The sequence below is a fragment of the Nothoprocta perdicaria genome, unplaced genomic scaffold (assembly GCF_003342845.1).
Source record: "Nothoprocta perdicaria isolate Ctin4 unplaced genomic scaffold, notPer1 scaffold_170, whole genome shotgun sequence".
In the NCBI taxonomy this organism is placed as follows: Eukaryota; Metazoa; Chordata; class Aves; order Tinamiformes; family Tinamidae; genus Nothoprocta; species Nothoprocta perdicaria.
In genome coordinates this window covers 23,735-37,518 of record NW_020454872.1, presented here as the reverse complement: position 1 = coordinate 37,518, position 13,784 = coordinate 23,735, and the positions used below count along the sequence as shown (strand labels likewise).

The 13,784-nt window shown below is 65.4% G+C and overlaps 2 protein-coding genes across 2 annotated transcripts; both read left to right on the top strand.

Annotated features, from left to right (window-relative positions):
- The first annotated feature begins 2,746 nt into the window (after nt 1-2,746).
- Nucleotides 2,747-4,978, top strand: CTSE (cathepsin E). The gene is made up of 8 exons (XM_026036108.1): nt 2,747-2,852; nt 2,993-3,110; nt 3,406-3,524; nt 3,599-3,798; nt 4,015-4,137; nt 4,216-4,357; nt 4,567-4,665; nt 4,771-4,978. The coding sequence occupies exons 1-8, from the start codon at nt 2,784-2,786 to the stop codon at nt 4,933-4,935; spliced, it is 1,035 nt and encodes a 344-aa protein (XP_025891893.1). The 5' UTR covers nt 2,747-2,783; the 3' UTR covers nt 4,936-4,978.
- A 2,381-nt stretch (nt 4,979-7,359) lies between these two features.
- On the top strand, nt 7,360-8,942 carry RAB7B (RAB7B, member RAS oncogene family). Its single transcript, XM_026036121.1, has 5 exons — nt 7,360-7,427; nt 7,768-7,894; nt 8,023-8,238; nt 8,385-8,510; nt 8,832-8,942. The coding sequence occupies exons 1-5, from the start codon at nt 7,375-7,377 to the stop codon at nt 8,910-8,912; spliced, it is 603 nt and encodes a 200-aa protein (XP_025891906.1). The 5' UTR covers nt 7,360-7,374; the 3' UTR covers nt 8,913-8,942.
- The last annotated feature ends 4,842 nt before the right edge of the window (nt 8,943-13,784 follow it).

The window sequence follows — 13,784 nt, the reverse complement described above, 5'->3', positions numbered from 1 at the left end:
TGCTCAAAAATGCACATGCGGGAAGGGGACGTCTGGCTCGGAGCCCTCGGCCGTGCTAGCCGAGAGAAGCGACTCCCCAGCCGCGTCGCAGGCTGCTCCGTGGGAGCCCCAGCTCACAAAATAGCCCTTCCCGGCACAGCCCAGTGTAACGCGGCGGCCGCGGGGAGGGATTTTGAACCGGAGCTTTGATATCCTGATTAAAGGAGCCTTAATAGTATCTTTGATAGGTAGATAGCTAGATAACAAGAGCAGGGACATTACCCAGCCTGTGGATCAGATTATAGGCGCTCCCCTCTGACAGCTCGCTAAGCGCGGTTCATCAAAGGCTTTGCGGATAATCCCAGCGCTCTCCTGCGAAATTCCACTCACCCAGACAGCCTGGCTGCTGCCAGGCTGCACATCCACGTCCCGCTGGAGCCTTTCCCCTCCCTTGCTGCTCCGACAATCCCCAAATGTGCTCCTTAGGCGGCTGCCCCTCGCGCGCGGCTCGTTTCCTCCCGCGGCGCTGGAGATGCTGCAGCAGCAGATGCCTATCAGGGCGCGAGCGGCGCGAAAGGAAATTGCAAAATAAGACCCGTATCCAGCTATCGGTGGCAGGCGGCTTTGCTCTAGGGGGGCTAGGGCGAGATCGGGGAGATTACGCACACGTGTGCGTGGAGGTTTCTGCTCGGATGGTGCCAGCTAGAGCGGGGCTGCCAGCGCGCGCACCGGCCCCTTCGGGGGTCCCAGGACACCGGCCTGCTCTCCGGCAGTTTTCCTGGACGGATCAGAGCTCCGGGGAGCTCCGTCTTGGCCCAGTGTTGGACTGCAAAGTTGAAGAGGGTGCACGCGATGCCCAGGGAAGCGGCTGGGCCGGTGCTGATCCCGCCGGGCTCTGGCCTCCCTGCGCCCACTGGACGCAGCGCCCCGGTTGGGGTTTTGCCAGGGTTTTTACCTGGGAAAAGGCAGGTTTTGTTTTGCTTTCCTTGCAAACTCGGATGTTCTCGTGGGCTCCTCGGCCACCCCTTCCTGCCGGACACGGCGCGGCCGCCAGCGGGCTGGAGCAAAGGAAGGAACACGGCAGCTCAAACGGGAAAACCAGGTAAAAACCAGCTAAATATGGATAAAAAGGCTAAATTGGGTTAAAACCCAGCCAAATAGGGAAAAAATGAGCCAAACTGGGTAAAAGGAACCCCAACAAATTAGAGTAAAGAGAAACGAGCCAAATAGGGTAAAATCTGTGGTGCTTCAGGGGCGGAAACGCGCGGGAAGGAGGGGCCGGAGCAAGCGGAGCACTGCGGAACCCAGGGTCCCGAATGGGTTCCCCCATGCTGCCCATTGGAAAGGGCCCCTCCAAAGCCTTTCCCTGGAAAGGTGGAAAATGCTGCTGGAAAAACAACCATCAAAGGCCCCATCAGCTTGCGAGCGGGGGAGGCCTTTGTCGCTTCTTGGTACTTCTGGTCCCAAAGCACCACCCGGATCAGGACCGGTCTTTGCGCACGGATACTGCAGAGGATTCGTTTTCAGAGCAAACCCACGTGCTCAGTGCGACCCTGCCGGCTCCAGGGTGATCATTCCCGGGCATCTCCAGCAATATCCCACGTATCTGGCACAGCATCCAGCTGGTGCAAGTCGGCAAAGCCAGGATTGCAGCAGTATCTTGGATGGACACCGTGCCCGGCACCTGTGGGCATCCCAATAAACACAGCAATGAGTAAATAAATAAATTCCAAAGCAATGCAAAGCCCAGCCTGGTGCCTCTGTTTTCATGGGAGATGCAGGTGCTGGCTATTTTTAACCTTATTTATATATTTATTTGTTTGTAAGTGGCTCTCTGCCCTCACTGAGCTCTGCTCTGTGCAACGCTCGGGGCGCGTAAGCAGATCTGCAGATTAGAGATGTGCGCGATAAGCGGGGGGGAAAAGAGATTTTTCTGCTCTGTAAATGCCACTCGGGTGCGATTTGAATCTGTCCTGGCTAATAGTGAAAGTGGCTAAACTAGAGGAAATGCAAAAAAAAAAAAAAAAAAACCCAAAAAGAAAACAAGCGAGAGAACATGTTTTTGGCCCGAGAGCAGGTTTGTGACAGGCGCGAGGCTCCATATGGGGCAGGGGACACATGCGGTCCCACGCGAAGGGCCCAGCCAAGCCTCTGCAGGCAGCCGCACGCTCCAACGCCGCCGTATCCCGTGCATCATCCCCGCGGAAGCGCCGGTGTCCACACACAGCCTCCCGCAGGGCCCTGCGGCCCGTGTTCCGCCGCGGGACCCGCTCCCGCGCGGCCCCTCTCCCAGCGCGTGGCCCACGGCCGCTTTCCAGCCTCGGCCGCCCCTGTCGGCGCGGCGCGGCCGGGTGCCCGGCCCCGTGGGCGCTATCGCACCGGGCGATAACGTTATCGCGCCGGCACAAAACCCACCCGGGGGCGGTTGCTCCGCGCGCCGCCCGGCCCCGTACGCGCCCGCTGATTCATGCCCATGAAAGGCGCCCGTGTTGACACTGCGCGGGGCGCAGCGGGGCCGCCGCGGCTATAAGAGCTTGGCGGGCGCGCGGCGCCGGGCCGGCCGCCGCCATGCGCCGCCGCCTGCTGCTGCTGGCGCTGCTCTGCGTGCCGCTCGCCGCCGGCCTCTCGCGGTAAGGGCGCCGATCCCCGCGCTGCCCGTCCCGGGAAGCCGCCCGGGAAGCGGGAGGCGCCGGCGCCACGGAGCCTCCTCGCGCAGGGTGGCCCTGGTGCGGCGGCGCTCGCTGCGGCGCGCGCTGCGCCAGCGCGGCCAGCTCCAGCACTTCTGGAGGGCGCACGGGCTCGACATGGAGCGCTACAGCGAGGAGTGCAGCGCCTTCCAGCGGGCCAGCGAGCCCCTCATCAACTACCTGGACGTAAGTGGCGAGAGGAGCTTTCGCGGGAGCCGCGGGGCTCCCCTGCCTTGGCGCTTCCCGCAATCTCCAGGCAAGGGAGCAAACGCTGCACCGGCGTCTCTGGCCCCAGCGGCGCTGACGGCGCCTCCGGCCCGCTCTAGATGCAGTATTTCGGGCGGATCTCCATCGGGAGCCCCCCGCAGAACTTCACCGTCATCTTCGACACGGGCTCCTCCAACCTCTGGGTGCCCTCCATGTACTGCGTGAGCCCGGCCTGCGGTGAGCGCGCGGGAGCGAGCCAAGGGAAAGCCCGGCAGGATCACAGGGCTGTGCTGGGCGGCCTCCGACACGGCCGCGGGGCCCGCGCGGCCTTGGGGACACGGCTGCACGGGGACATAGTGCGGGGAGGGCTGCGCGGGAGCCGGGAAAACGGGAAAATGGGAAAACGGGAAAATGGGAAAATGCCAGGACTACAGCGGGAGCTGGGAAAATGGGAAAATGGGAAACCGGGAAAACAGGAAAACGCCGGGGCTGCAGTGGGAGCCGGTGCGCGACAGCGCCCGCGCTCCCGCAGAGGCGCACCCGCGCTTCCAGCCCGCCAAGTCCCGCACCTACGAGCTCGTGGGCACCCCCTTCTCCATCCAGTACGGCACCGGCAGCCTCACCGGCGTCATCGGCTCCGACCAAGTCACCGTGAGTGGCGGCGGCGCCGCGGCACCCACGGCCGCGTGGCCCCCAGGGCGCCCAGCGGCCCCTTCCCGCCGCAGGTCGAGGGTCTCACCGTGGCCAGCCAGGGCTTCGCCGAGAGCGTCAGCGAGCCCGGCAAGACCTTCCTGGACGCTGCCTTTGACGGCATCCTGGGGCTGGCCTACCCCGCGCTGGCCGTGGACGGCGTCACCCCCGTCTTCGACAACATGATGGCGCAGAACCTGGTGGAGCTGCCCATGTTCTCCATCTACATGAGCTCGTGAGGACGAGGCCCCGACCTCCCTCTTTTTGGGGGCAACACATGGATATTTGGCCTGGAGAGCGAGTGGGATCTGGGTGGCTTTCGCAGTGGCTCTCCTAGCACCAGAGGGGTGCAGCTGGGGACCCCAGGGCGCGCGGGAAGCCCGTGGGGACGAATCCCACCATGTGGGGAGCGCTGCGGAACGTGGACACCCCATTCCCGCCCTTCCCCCAGGAACCCCGATGCCGCTGAGGGAGGCGAGCTGCTTTTCGGGGGCTTCGACCCGTCCCGCTTCGTGGGCACGCTGCAGTGGGTGCCGGTCACCCGGCAGGGCTACTGGCAGATCCAGGTGGACGCGTGAGTGGCGCCGGGCGCGGGAGGGCTCTGCCGCGCGCTCCCCACGGCCCTTCCCTGCCCGCGCTCCCTGTCCCGCAGCATCCAGGTGGGCGCGACGGTGGCGTTCTGCGCCAGCGGCTGCCAGGCCATCGTGGACACCGGCACGTCGCTGCTCACCGGGCCCAGCGAGGACATCAAGGAGATGCAGAAATACATCGGGGCCGTGCCCATGGAGGGGGAGGTGAGAGTGGGGCCCACGGACATCCCACCAAGGGCACCATGACCAGCCCCAGTGAGAGGGACCTGCCCCAGCAGGGTCGGGCTTGCACGGGCTCCTCACGAGCCCATTGCCCTTCCACGTCCAGCGCTCTCTTCCCCCATGCTGAATTCCCCTCTTTCCTGGACGCCAGGGAAGGGCCGTTTCCCCCCAGCTTTGCCCCTGTCTCGCAGTTCGCCGTGGACTGCAGCACCATGAGCTCCATGCCCGACGTCACCTTCATCATCAACGGCGTCGCCTACTCGCTCAGCGCCCAGGACTACCTGCTCATGGTAAGAGCCACGGGCAACGCGCTCCTCCGACGGGGAACCTCCGCCCCGGCATCCTTGGTGGTTCCAGGGGCGACAATTGGCTCCTCACCCTCCTCGTCCCCTTAGGAATACAGCGGGAGTGTGGCCGTCTGCATCAGCGGCTTCCAGGGGCTGGACATGGCCCCTCCGACGGGCCCGCTCTGGATCCTGGGCGACGTCTTCATCCGGAGGTTTTACACCGTCTTCGACCGCGGCAACAACCGGGTGGGCTTCGCGCCCGCCGTGCCCTAGGTCGGGCGCGGAGGGAGTGGAGCCGCCGCGGTGCCTTGGACGAGCCGCGCTGGCCGAGCCTTGGACACGTCACCTCCCTGCCCGCCGGGAGGGCACGGAGCGACGGGAGCGCACCGGGAACGCGGCCCTGCCCGGAGCTGGGCACAGCTAGGGCTCGGGCAGCTTCGCACAAGCTGCCTCGGAGCTTCCTGCTCTTTTTCTCAACACGGGCCAATAAAGTCTCCCATGAAACAGCACGTCCATGGCAGCCAGGGCGCGGGATCCACCCAGCTCCAGGAGTCGGGATCCCAGCAGGCCGCCAAGCCCGGCGGCTCCCGCGGCCCCTCCGTGCACTGACCTCCCTCGTGCTCCATCCAGCGCTCTGTCCAACCCAGAGCGGACCCGGCTCCGCAGCCGGCGGGACCAGGCCCCGCTCCGGATCCAGCGAGTTAAGGGGTGCTGGGCGAGGAGGCGCAGGCACCGCTCTGCAGCCACCAGCCGCTTCCCGTTTCCCTCCGGGATGCCGCGCGGCACTTCCTGCTCCATGAACGGGGTCCTGGACTACGTCTCGTGGCCAGCCCGGGCGTTGCGAGAGCTCCGCGCTGTCTCATAGTCACAGTCACGTAGGCAAAGCCACGCTTTGTGCCCAGAACTGCTGACGGGGGTTAGGCTGTCACGAGGGGACGGTGACAGCGTCTGGGTGCTGCCCACGCGCCGTCACATCCCTGGAGCGGTGCCACATCCCTGGAGCGGTGACCATCACCTGCTCTGAACAGGGCCAAGGTCCAGGACGTCCCCAAGTCACTGCAACGGGGTGAGCGCATCCCCCTGCGCAGCCCGGCACCGGCACCATTCATCCCTATGGAAAAGCCTGGGCCGGGTCCCCCCACTCCTAGCCTGGCCTCGTGTGCCCCAGCGCGGGAACCACCGGCATCGCGGGAACCACCGGCATCGCGGGAACCACCGGCATCGCGGGAACCACCGGCATCGCGGGAACCACCGGCCACACAAGGCACCTCTATCCCCACCGCCGCTATCAGCCCCGTCTGAGCAAAGTCCGGGGTGGGTCTTTGCAAGCCCAGGTGATGCTGCGATAGCCCCGATGGGCTTTTTGTTCCCAGCCCTCCATAATCTGTGGAGGCAGCAGCAGATAAGGAGCTCCTGGGGGCAGGTAAACAGGACCTGAGGGAGGTGGAGGCTCAAACCACATCCCGGGATCCCCGGGGAAGGAGCAGCTCCTGCAGCCTCCCTGTACCAGCCCGCTCCGTGCCCGGATCCGAGCGTGGCTGTCTCCGCCGGAAGGCCGGATCCGGAGGAAGCGCTGGGCACAGCCCAGCAGCTCCCCGGGGCCTCGTTCCTGCGGGATCGGGCGCTGGCGGCCGCTTTCCGCTGATGTCAGCGAGCTCGATCCCGCGGCCCGAGGCATCATCGTGCCGGGGGCGGCCGCCGCTTCCTGGATCCTCCTCCCGGGCTCTTCCCGGCCGGGGCCGCAGGCTCCGGAGGCGGCAGCCGCTGCTCCCGCTCCGGCACCGCAGCAGGTGGGTGCGACAGGGGGAGCAGGGAGGCAGTCGGGCCGGAAAACTCCACATGGAGCTTAAAACTCCAACGGTCTGCAAAGGCCCTGTGGGGGTGGAAAAACGCCCCGAGAGCTTTTCCTCCGGGAAATGCTGGGATTTAGGGCGTGGGTGCCGTCCTGAGCCGGGGGGAGCAGGAAAGCTGGACTGCTCCGGTTGGGGGGAGCGGGAAGAGGCCGCGGGAGGAGCATCCAGCAGGCGGGTTGTCCCTGCACGGCACACCCGGAAAAATGCAGGGATGAGGCTGCCTGTGCCACCTCGCTGTGCTGCCGGCCCCTTCCCTGTGTGCGGGGCCCTGCCTGGGAACGGGGCTGCCGGAGGCTGGATGCGCTGCCAGCCCCGAGGATCTTCCCGGGCTGCGCGGGAGCCGGGGGCTGCTCATCCGGGTGCATGGAGCACCGCTCCATCCCGGTGCTCCAGCCTCAACCGGGACCTTGCAAACTAATGCTCCGCCGGGAGCTTTTCCCAGCCAGGCTGATGAGGGGGAGAGCACGGGGTGGGTTTTCTCCTGTTTGAGCGCCCTGCAGATGGACAGGGGTCTCCTCCTTGGCTGTCAGGCTGGAGCAAACTCTTCGCCTTGTGCAGAACTTATTAGCTGAGCCAGAAAGCGTTGCTGCCCATCCGCATTTTGGGGGAAAAGGAGCAAAGACTGGAGCAAAGACTGGAGCAAGTGCTCGCAGGCGCCTCGGCAAGCCCAGCCCCGCTCGGCTGCTCCTGCCGCCAGCCCAAGTATTTCCAGTTGTGCAGCCCCGGCAGCCCCTGCGTGCCCGGACGTGCGCAGGAGCCGGCGTGGAGCAGGCGCCGTGAGCGGCACCGGCCCCGCGTCCCGCGGCCGAGCAGGGCCCTGCAGCCCCGGGACCCCCTTCTCTGCCCCCAGGGCCCTCCCATGGACTCCAGCAAGAAGGTGGACCTGAAGATCATCATCATAGGAGCGCTGGGGTAAGAGCCTGCCAGGGCAGCCCTGCAGCCGCTCGTGGCTCCCGTGGGGCCTTCCCGAGCTGGGCTCGGAGCAAAGGGATCTCTAAGCAGTGCAAAATCCCCCTGCCCAAAGCAGGGTGCTCCTGTTGCTCGGAGGTCATTGGGACCCTCTGGGGCCGTGCACGAGGGCTGCAGCACTGCAGTGCCCAGGGCTGAAGGCGGCGGGTGCAGCGGGGCCAGGGCAGGCTGGTGGCACCGCAGGGCGCTGCTGGGGACATTGCCTGGGGCTGGCGCTGGCGGAGCAGCGCGTGGCCGCGCAGAGCCCTGCACCGTCCTCACCCTGTCCCCTGCCTGCCGCCAGCGTGGGCAAGACCTCCCTCCTGCACCAGTACGTGCACAAGACCTTCTGTGAGGACTACCGCACCACGCTGGGCGCCAGCATCCTCACCAAGGTCATCGCCGTGGACAGCACCCCGCTGAAGCTGCAGGTGAGGCTCGGGGCGCCAGCAGCCGCCCTGGGCCGTGTCCCGGCTCCCACGGACCCCCCGGCCCCAAACCCGCCGTGAGATTCCCGCAGCATCCTCGGGCGCTGCAGCTGTGCCCTTCTCTGCCCTAGATCTGGGACACGGGGGGCCAGGAGCGGTTCCGGTCCATGGTGTCCACCTTCTACAAGGGCTCGGACGGCTGCATGCTGGCTTTCGACGTGACTGACAGGGAGTCCTTCGAGGCACTGGAGAACTGGAGGGATGACTTCCTGGAGAAGGTCATTCCCAGGGAGCTGGGCTTCCCCATGGTCGTGCTGGGGAACAAAATAGACATCTGCGACCGGCAGGTAAGGACGGGCCGAGACCTGCGCGAGTCCAAACGGGGCGGCTCCCGGGAGCTCGGGCACTTATTATCCAAGCCTGAAAGCCAAGGGCGTCCCCACCGACAGGAACGGGGCATCCTGGATCCCAGCTCACATTGCCTTTCCCGCAGGTGTCCGAGGAGCTCGCCTCGGCCTGGTGCAAGGACAAGGACATCCCCTACTTCGAAGTGAGCGCCAAGAACGGCATCAACGTGGCACAGGCTTTCGAGACGCTGGCCAAGCAGGCGCTGCTCACGGTGAGCGGACTGGGCTGGGTGCCCGGCCGAGCTTCCCAGCGCTCCCAGAGCTGCAGGTTTTGGAATGAGGAGCTGGGAAGCAGGATGCAGGGGACACGGGGTGAGCTGCGTGCCAGCACTGGCCTCTAGTGGCAGCCGCCCGGCCCCGGGCCACCAATGTCCCCATGTCCCGGTGCCTCCTCCCGGCTTGGCTCCATCCAGGCTCAGCGGCTCCTGCCTCCGGCTGGGCTCAGCATTGGGGCTGTCCTTGGAGAGATGGGGCTTAGGACGGGGCTGCTCCGTGCCAGCCTCGCTCATCCCAGCCCTTGTCCTCTTTTCCAGCAAAAAGGGATTCTTGAGAGTTATCTAACGGGCTCCATCAAGCTCAGTCCCAGCGATGAGCCCAAGAAGAGCTGCTGCTGAGCCCGAGGGGCTGCGGCGAGCGGAGCCCCTGCACGGGCGGCGATGCCGGAGCATCCCGGGCCCACGAGCATCCCAGCTCCGGTGGCTTGCCGGTGCACGGAGCTGCTCTCCCACAGCCTGGCAGCCCCTCGGCCGTGCCGGGCTCCCCGTGCACGGAGCAGGCGCCGCCTCGCGCTGCAGTGACGGTGCTGGGAGCCACCACGGGGACCAGGGCCGCGCAGGGGACCCCGGTGCTGGTGCAGACCTTCCCTGCACCCGGGCCAGCACCTGCCTCTGCTTCCTTGCACCCCCAAGCCCCCGGGGTGCACTCAACCCCAGCCTAACGGGTGGGATGTTCTGCCATGCACTTTGCAGGGACTCTCCTTTATTAAAAAAAAAAATACTAATAAACACTTCCTTTTTGTATATATAAATGTGTGTGTGTTGCAGAGCGTTGCCGCAGCCCGGGGCGGCGCTGGGGCTTCCCTCGTGTCGGCAGAGGGAGCAGCGGCGGCAGCACCGCGCTGAGCGTCGCCCTGCACGGGAGCCTCGGCCGCCGTCCTGCCCCGCCGTCCTGCCCGCCAACCCGCATCACTGACCTCATAGGGAGCCGGAGACACTGGGACGTGCTCAGGGCATCGTTCCCAAGTGGATGGGAGGTCTGGGAGTGCAGCCGTGTGCCCCAGCCCTGCGGATGTGCAGCCAGAGCCCATGGAGCTGCCCATGGACCTCGTGCACCGGGAGGCTCCTCTTCCTCAATCCCCCGGGATCCCCAGCAGCGCTGGGAGCACCTGGAGCCCTCCAGGAGGAGCAGGAGCCTCCCGGGTGGCGCCGGGCCAGGCAGGATGCTGGCAGGAGCACCCAGCGGGGCTGGGCAGGTAATGCGACCGGGGCTGCTCCACGATAAAGGACGGGGCAGGTTTGCAATGCGCCAGATTAGCAAGGTCAGCCCCGGGTTTTCTCAGGGTGAGAATCAAAGGGGAAAATATTTGCCTTGGGTGACTCAGGGAGCTGCAAAGCCGCCGGCGGCACCAGCGCGCGCCGGCCAAGGCGCCGCTCGCGGAGGCCACTGAGAAACTCAACCCGGCCGAGTCCTCGTCCCGCTGCGTCACCGTCCCGCGTGGCCACCGCGAAGGAGCGAAGGCGTCCGGAGCGCTCCGCGCTGAGCTGGCCCCGATCCTGCTGAAGCCGCGAGCAAAAACTGTACGAAAGGGGCACGGAGGTGCAAACTGGTGCGTGGAAAAACGCATTCAAGGACATGCAGTAGAGCCGCAGGCAGAGGTGACCCTTGCTGAGGGTGTTTGCAGTGAGTGCCTGCCGCCCGCCCTCAATCCGTGACTCGCACACCTCGTTTGTCTCAGCTCTTTAGAGCTCTGCTTGCTCCTCACTGCTCTCCTTCCCCGAGGCCTCCTACATGCTCTGGAAATGCGGCACTTGCTGCCTTTATCCTCCTGCGCAACGGAGCCTCCGCACTCCCGTGGAGGCCGCGGGGCCCGGCCTTGCCGGCCGGAGACACGGTGTTTGCTCTGAGCGTCTCTTTCGAGGCAGCCTCGCGCTGGAGCTCGCTCCTGGCGCCGGGCCATTGGAGCCCGGCCACAGGCTGCAGCGCGGGAACATCCCGCGCAGAACTTTTCAGGAAAGCCAGCCGGGCTGCCAGCTGCTCCGGCCAAGGTGCCGGGCGTCTCTCGCCACGAACCCCCGCGACGGGACCTCCAGCGCAGCCAGCCCCGACACCCGAGCGAGCGCCTGGGAGGATCCTGAGCTCAGGGGCTGCAGCAGCAGGACCGCTCCTGTCACTGCTCCTCACCTGGGCTTGAGCATCTGGGTCTTGATGAGCCGCCCCCAGGCAGCAGCCACATCCCCACGTGGTGGCTTCTGCCCTGCACAGAGGCTGACCGTTTTGATTTGAGTCCCCTGCAAGCTACGTGCTCCGCGTCAAGCCCTTCCCGGCACCTGCCTGCTGCGGAGCTTCTCCCGAGCGCCTCCACCCAGAGCCTTCCCACACTTTTCTGGTAAAATTCCTCATTCCTCTTCTAAATTAGAAAACCTCCCTCTGCTGGAATCCAGTTCTTTGTGCAAGGAACCATGCTTTTGACGACCCTCTTAATTCAGAGTGTCCCCGAGGGGGAGAGTAACGTGAGCGGGGGGAGGCCGGAGCCCCCAGCCTGGATTCCAGGCGATCTTCCCGGCTCCAGCACCCGCGGGTGCCTCGCGGGAGGCCGCGGCCGTCCCTCCCTCCCTCGCTCGCTCGCAGACCTGCCGAAACGCGGTGCGTTTTTGCAGGAAGGTGGGGGCTGCTCCCGCCAGCCCCTACCACCCGCCGAGCAGCCCTGTGTCCCCGCGGAGAGGCCGCTATCTCGCGCCCCGTCACAAATATTGTGTTATCTTAACAGCCCCCGCTCAAGGTCGCGGGAGGCAGCGCGGGAAGCAGCGCGAGCGGCAGCGCCGACTCTCCGGCTCAGCACTTTGCGGTGCTTCCCTCCAGATAAACATCCCCGCGTCTCCGGGAAGTTCTCCGGGGAGAACGTGTCAGTACCGAGGTGTTGGACGTGGAAAAAGGTTCATTTGGGCCATGGATGGCACAGCACTAATGGCAACCCCACCGCTCCAGCGCAGGGCGTCCCATGGGGACGTCTCCCTTTGGAGAGGCCTTGTTGCAGGGAGATATTCCAAGGATCCCATTCCCTCAGGACCCCCCTCCTTCCCTCGCCCTCGGGGGCTCGTTCCTGCGAGGCTGGGGCTGTAAAGGCCAGCGGGACATGGCAATTCCTGCGCAGATAACCAGCCGGCTGCAGCGCCTCTCCCCAGCTCCAAGTCCACGCCACGAACCAAGCTGCAGGCAGTGTCCCCCGAGGTGCTGAGCCGCACGGGCAGCGCCGTGGGTTGCAACGCCTCTCTGCATTCCAGCCTTCATGTCGGTGCTGTAAGCAATCCCGCCGGCTCCCTCTGGGACGTTGTGTTCCTCATTCCTCCCCGGGTCCACATCTCCCGAGCCCTGTGCCAGCCGGCGAGGCCACCTGCGCAGCCTGCAGGGAAGGGGGAAGAGGTTGGGGCTCTCCATCCAGGGCTCCCGTCTCCATCCGCTCGTGCCCGGAGCTGGCTGCTGCTCGCGGGTGCATGGGCCAAGCTGGCGCAGGAGGAAACGCCACCGGCCACAAAGCCAAGCCTGGGCCCAGGCCCAGGAGGCGCATTCCTGGGCCCAAAGGAAACGGTGATAAAGAGCCCTGGGAATGTCACCTCTCCCGGCCGCTCTGCGCAGGTGACACAGCTCACCCCGCCGGCCCGCAGGCCTCCTGCGGCACCAGGACCTCTGCTCTGCGCTGCCGGGCTCGCAGGAAGCCACCTGGCACCATGGAAAGCGCCACGGAAAGATAAGCCGGAAAGGAAAGCCCGGCAGTGCTAATCCATCTTGCTAATGGGCCGGCACGCTGGCACCGCAGGGCACCGCGGCGCCAGAGGCTGTGCGGGCGCCCCAGGGTGACGGGCACCCTGCGCTGGCACCCGGCGCCGCTCCAGCCCCGCGGGCCGCCCATGAATCCGTGTGTCCCGTGTGAGATCCCGGTTCTTTGCTCTGAGATTTGGTTCTCGCGCCCGAGGAAGGCTCTGCCTCCTGCTCTGTTTCGCCCCGTTTGTGCAGGCCTTGGCTTGGCGCCTATGGGCCTGGCTCACGGTGGGTGTCCCAGGAAGGGGATCACGGCCCCGCCAGCCTTTCTGCCGGACCCTGCGCACTCGCCCGCCTCGCTCCGGAGCGCCGGCGTTCGGGCAGCTCTGCTTTCCCCTCCGGCCGAGCACGCCAGCAGTTTGCAGAGCTCCTACTGGGACAGGAACAGGAGAAAATCCACGGAACCCCAGATGTCCCAAGGGCAGGTACTGAGCCCCAAGGGACACGGCAGCCTGCACGTACAGCCCTGCGGAGCAACAGCCCTTCCGGATCTTCCCGGTCCATCCGAAGCACCAGCTCCTTCCATGGGCCACAGCGCTGCGGAGGCAGGAACGCGCTGCCTGCTCCAAGGCAGCTTTCCCGTCGTTCCCAGCAGTAAATTACCACCGAATTATTGCCCTCATTAAGTGCAATCTATCTGCTAATATTAATCATCCACAAATAAATGTGCACGTTCCGGGGCTCGGTGTGCCGTTATCAGGGCAGAAGATAAACAGCTCAGCAATGTGCTCGCCTCAGGCTCCACGACTCCGTGTCCAGGGAGTCCCCGTTGCTCCCTTCCATCTCCCAGAACCTCCCCGCTCTCGGGACACTCGCGCATTCCGTGTGCCCTGGCCAGGGCTTGGCGCGGGCTGCTGGCCACCCAAGTCCCCCCGGAGCAGCCCGGGTCCAACGCGCAACACGTTTTGCTGAAGCAGAAAGCAGCAGCATCTGAGTGATATTTATAGTTGCTGCACCTGGAGTTTGACCAGGACGGCACCTCCTGTTCCAGAAATGGCCAGGAACTCTTGGGGCTGCTTAAGGCTGGATTCTTTGGAGTGCAATTCCTTCACTGGAAGCAATTCCCGGATCACACCCACCGGGACTTTGGAATGATGGAAAGCAGAGCGGCCAGGCCCTCGTTTGAGCTCGCCTGTGTCCACACAGACGGAGGTGGCTGGTGGGCTGGGCTGCTCAGGAGGGACCGCTGGGCGTGAGGGGGACACTGCAACCCCAAGGGTCTCGTGCAGCCCCTCTCGCTCTGCCCCGATCCTGCCCGCGTGTTTCCTCACTGCCGGGTGCACAAGGAACCAACCAGATGGATTCTGGCCTGCAAAACCTCTCACACCAAGACCCCAGAAGGGCACCCCGGGCCCTCCCGTTGTTCCAGTTTTGCACCCCAGTGTAACTGCATTTTGCTGCTCTGCTCTCCGGGGTGCAGCAGTCCATATAGCAGGGACATCGGTGCGCTA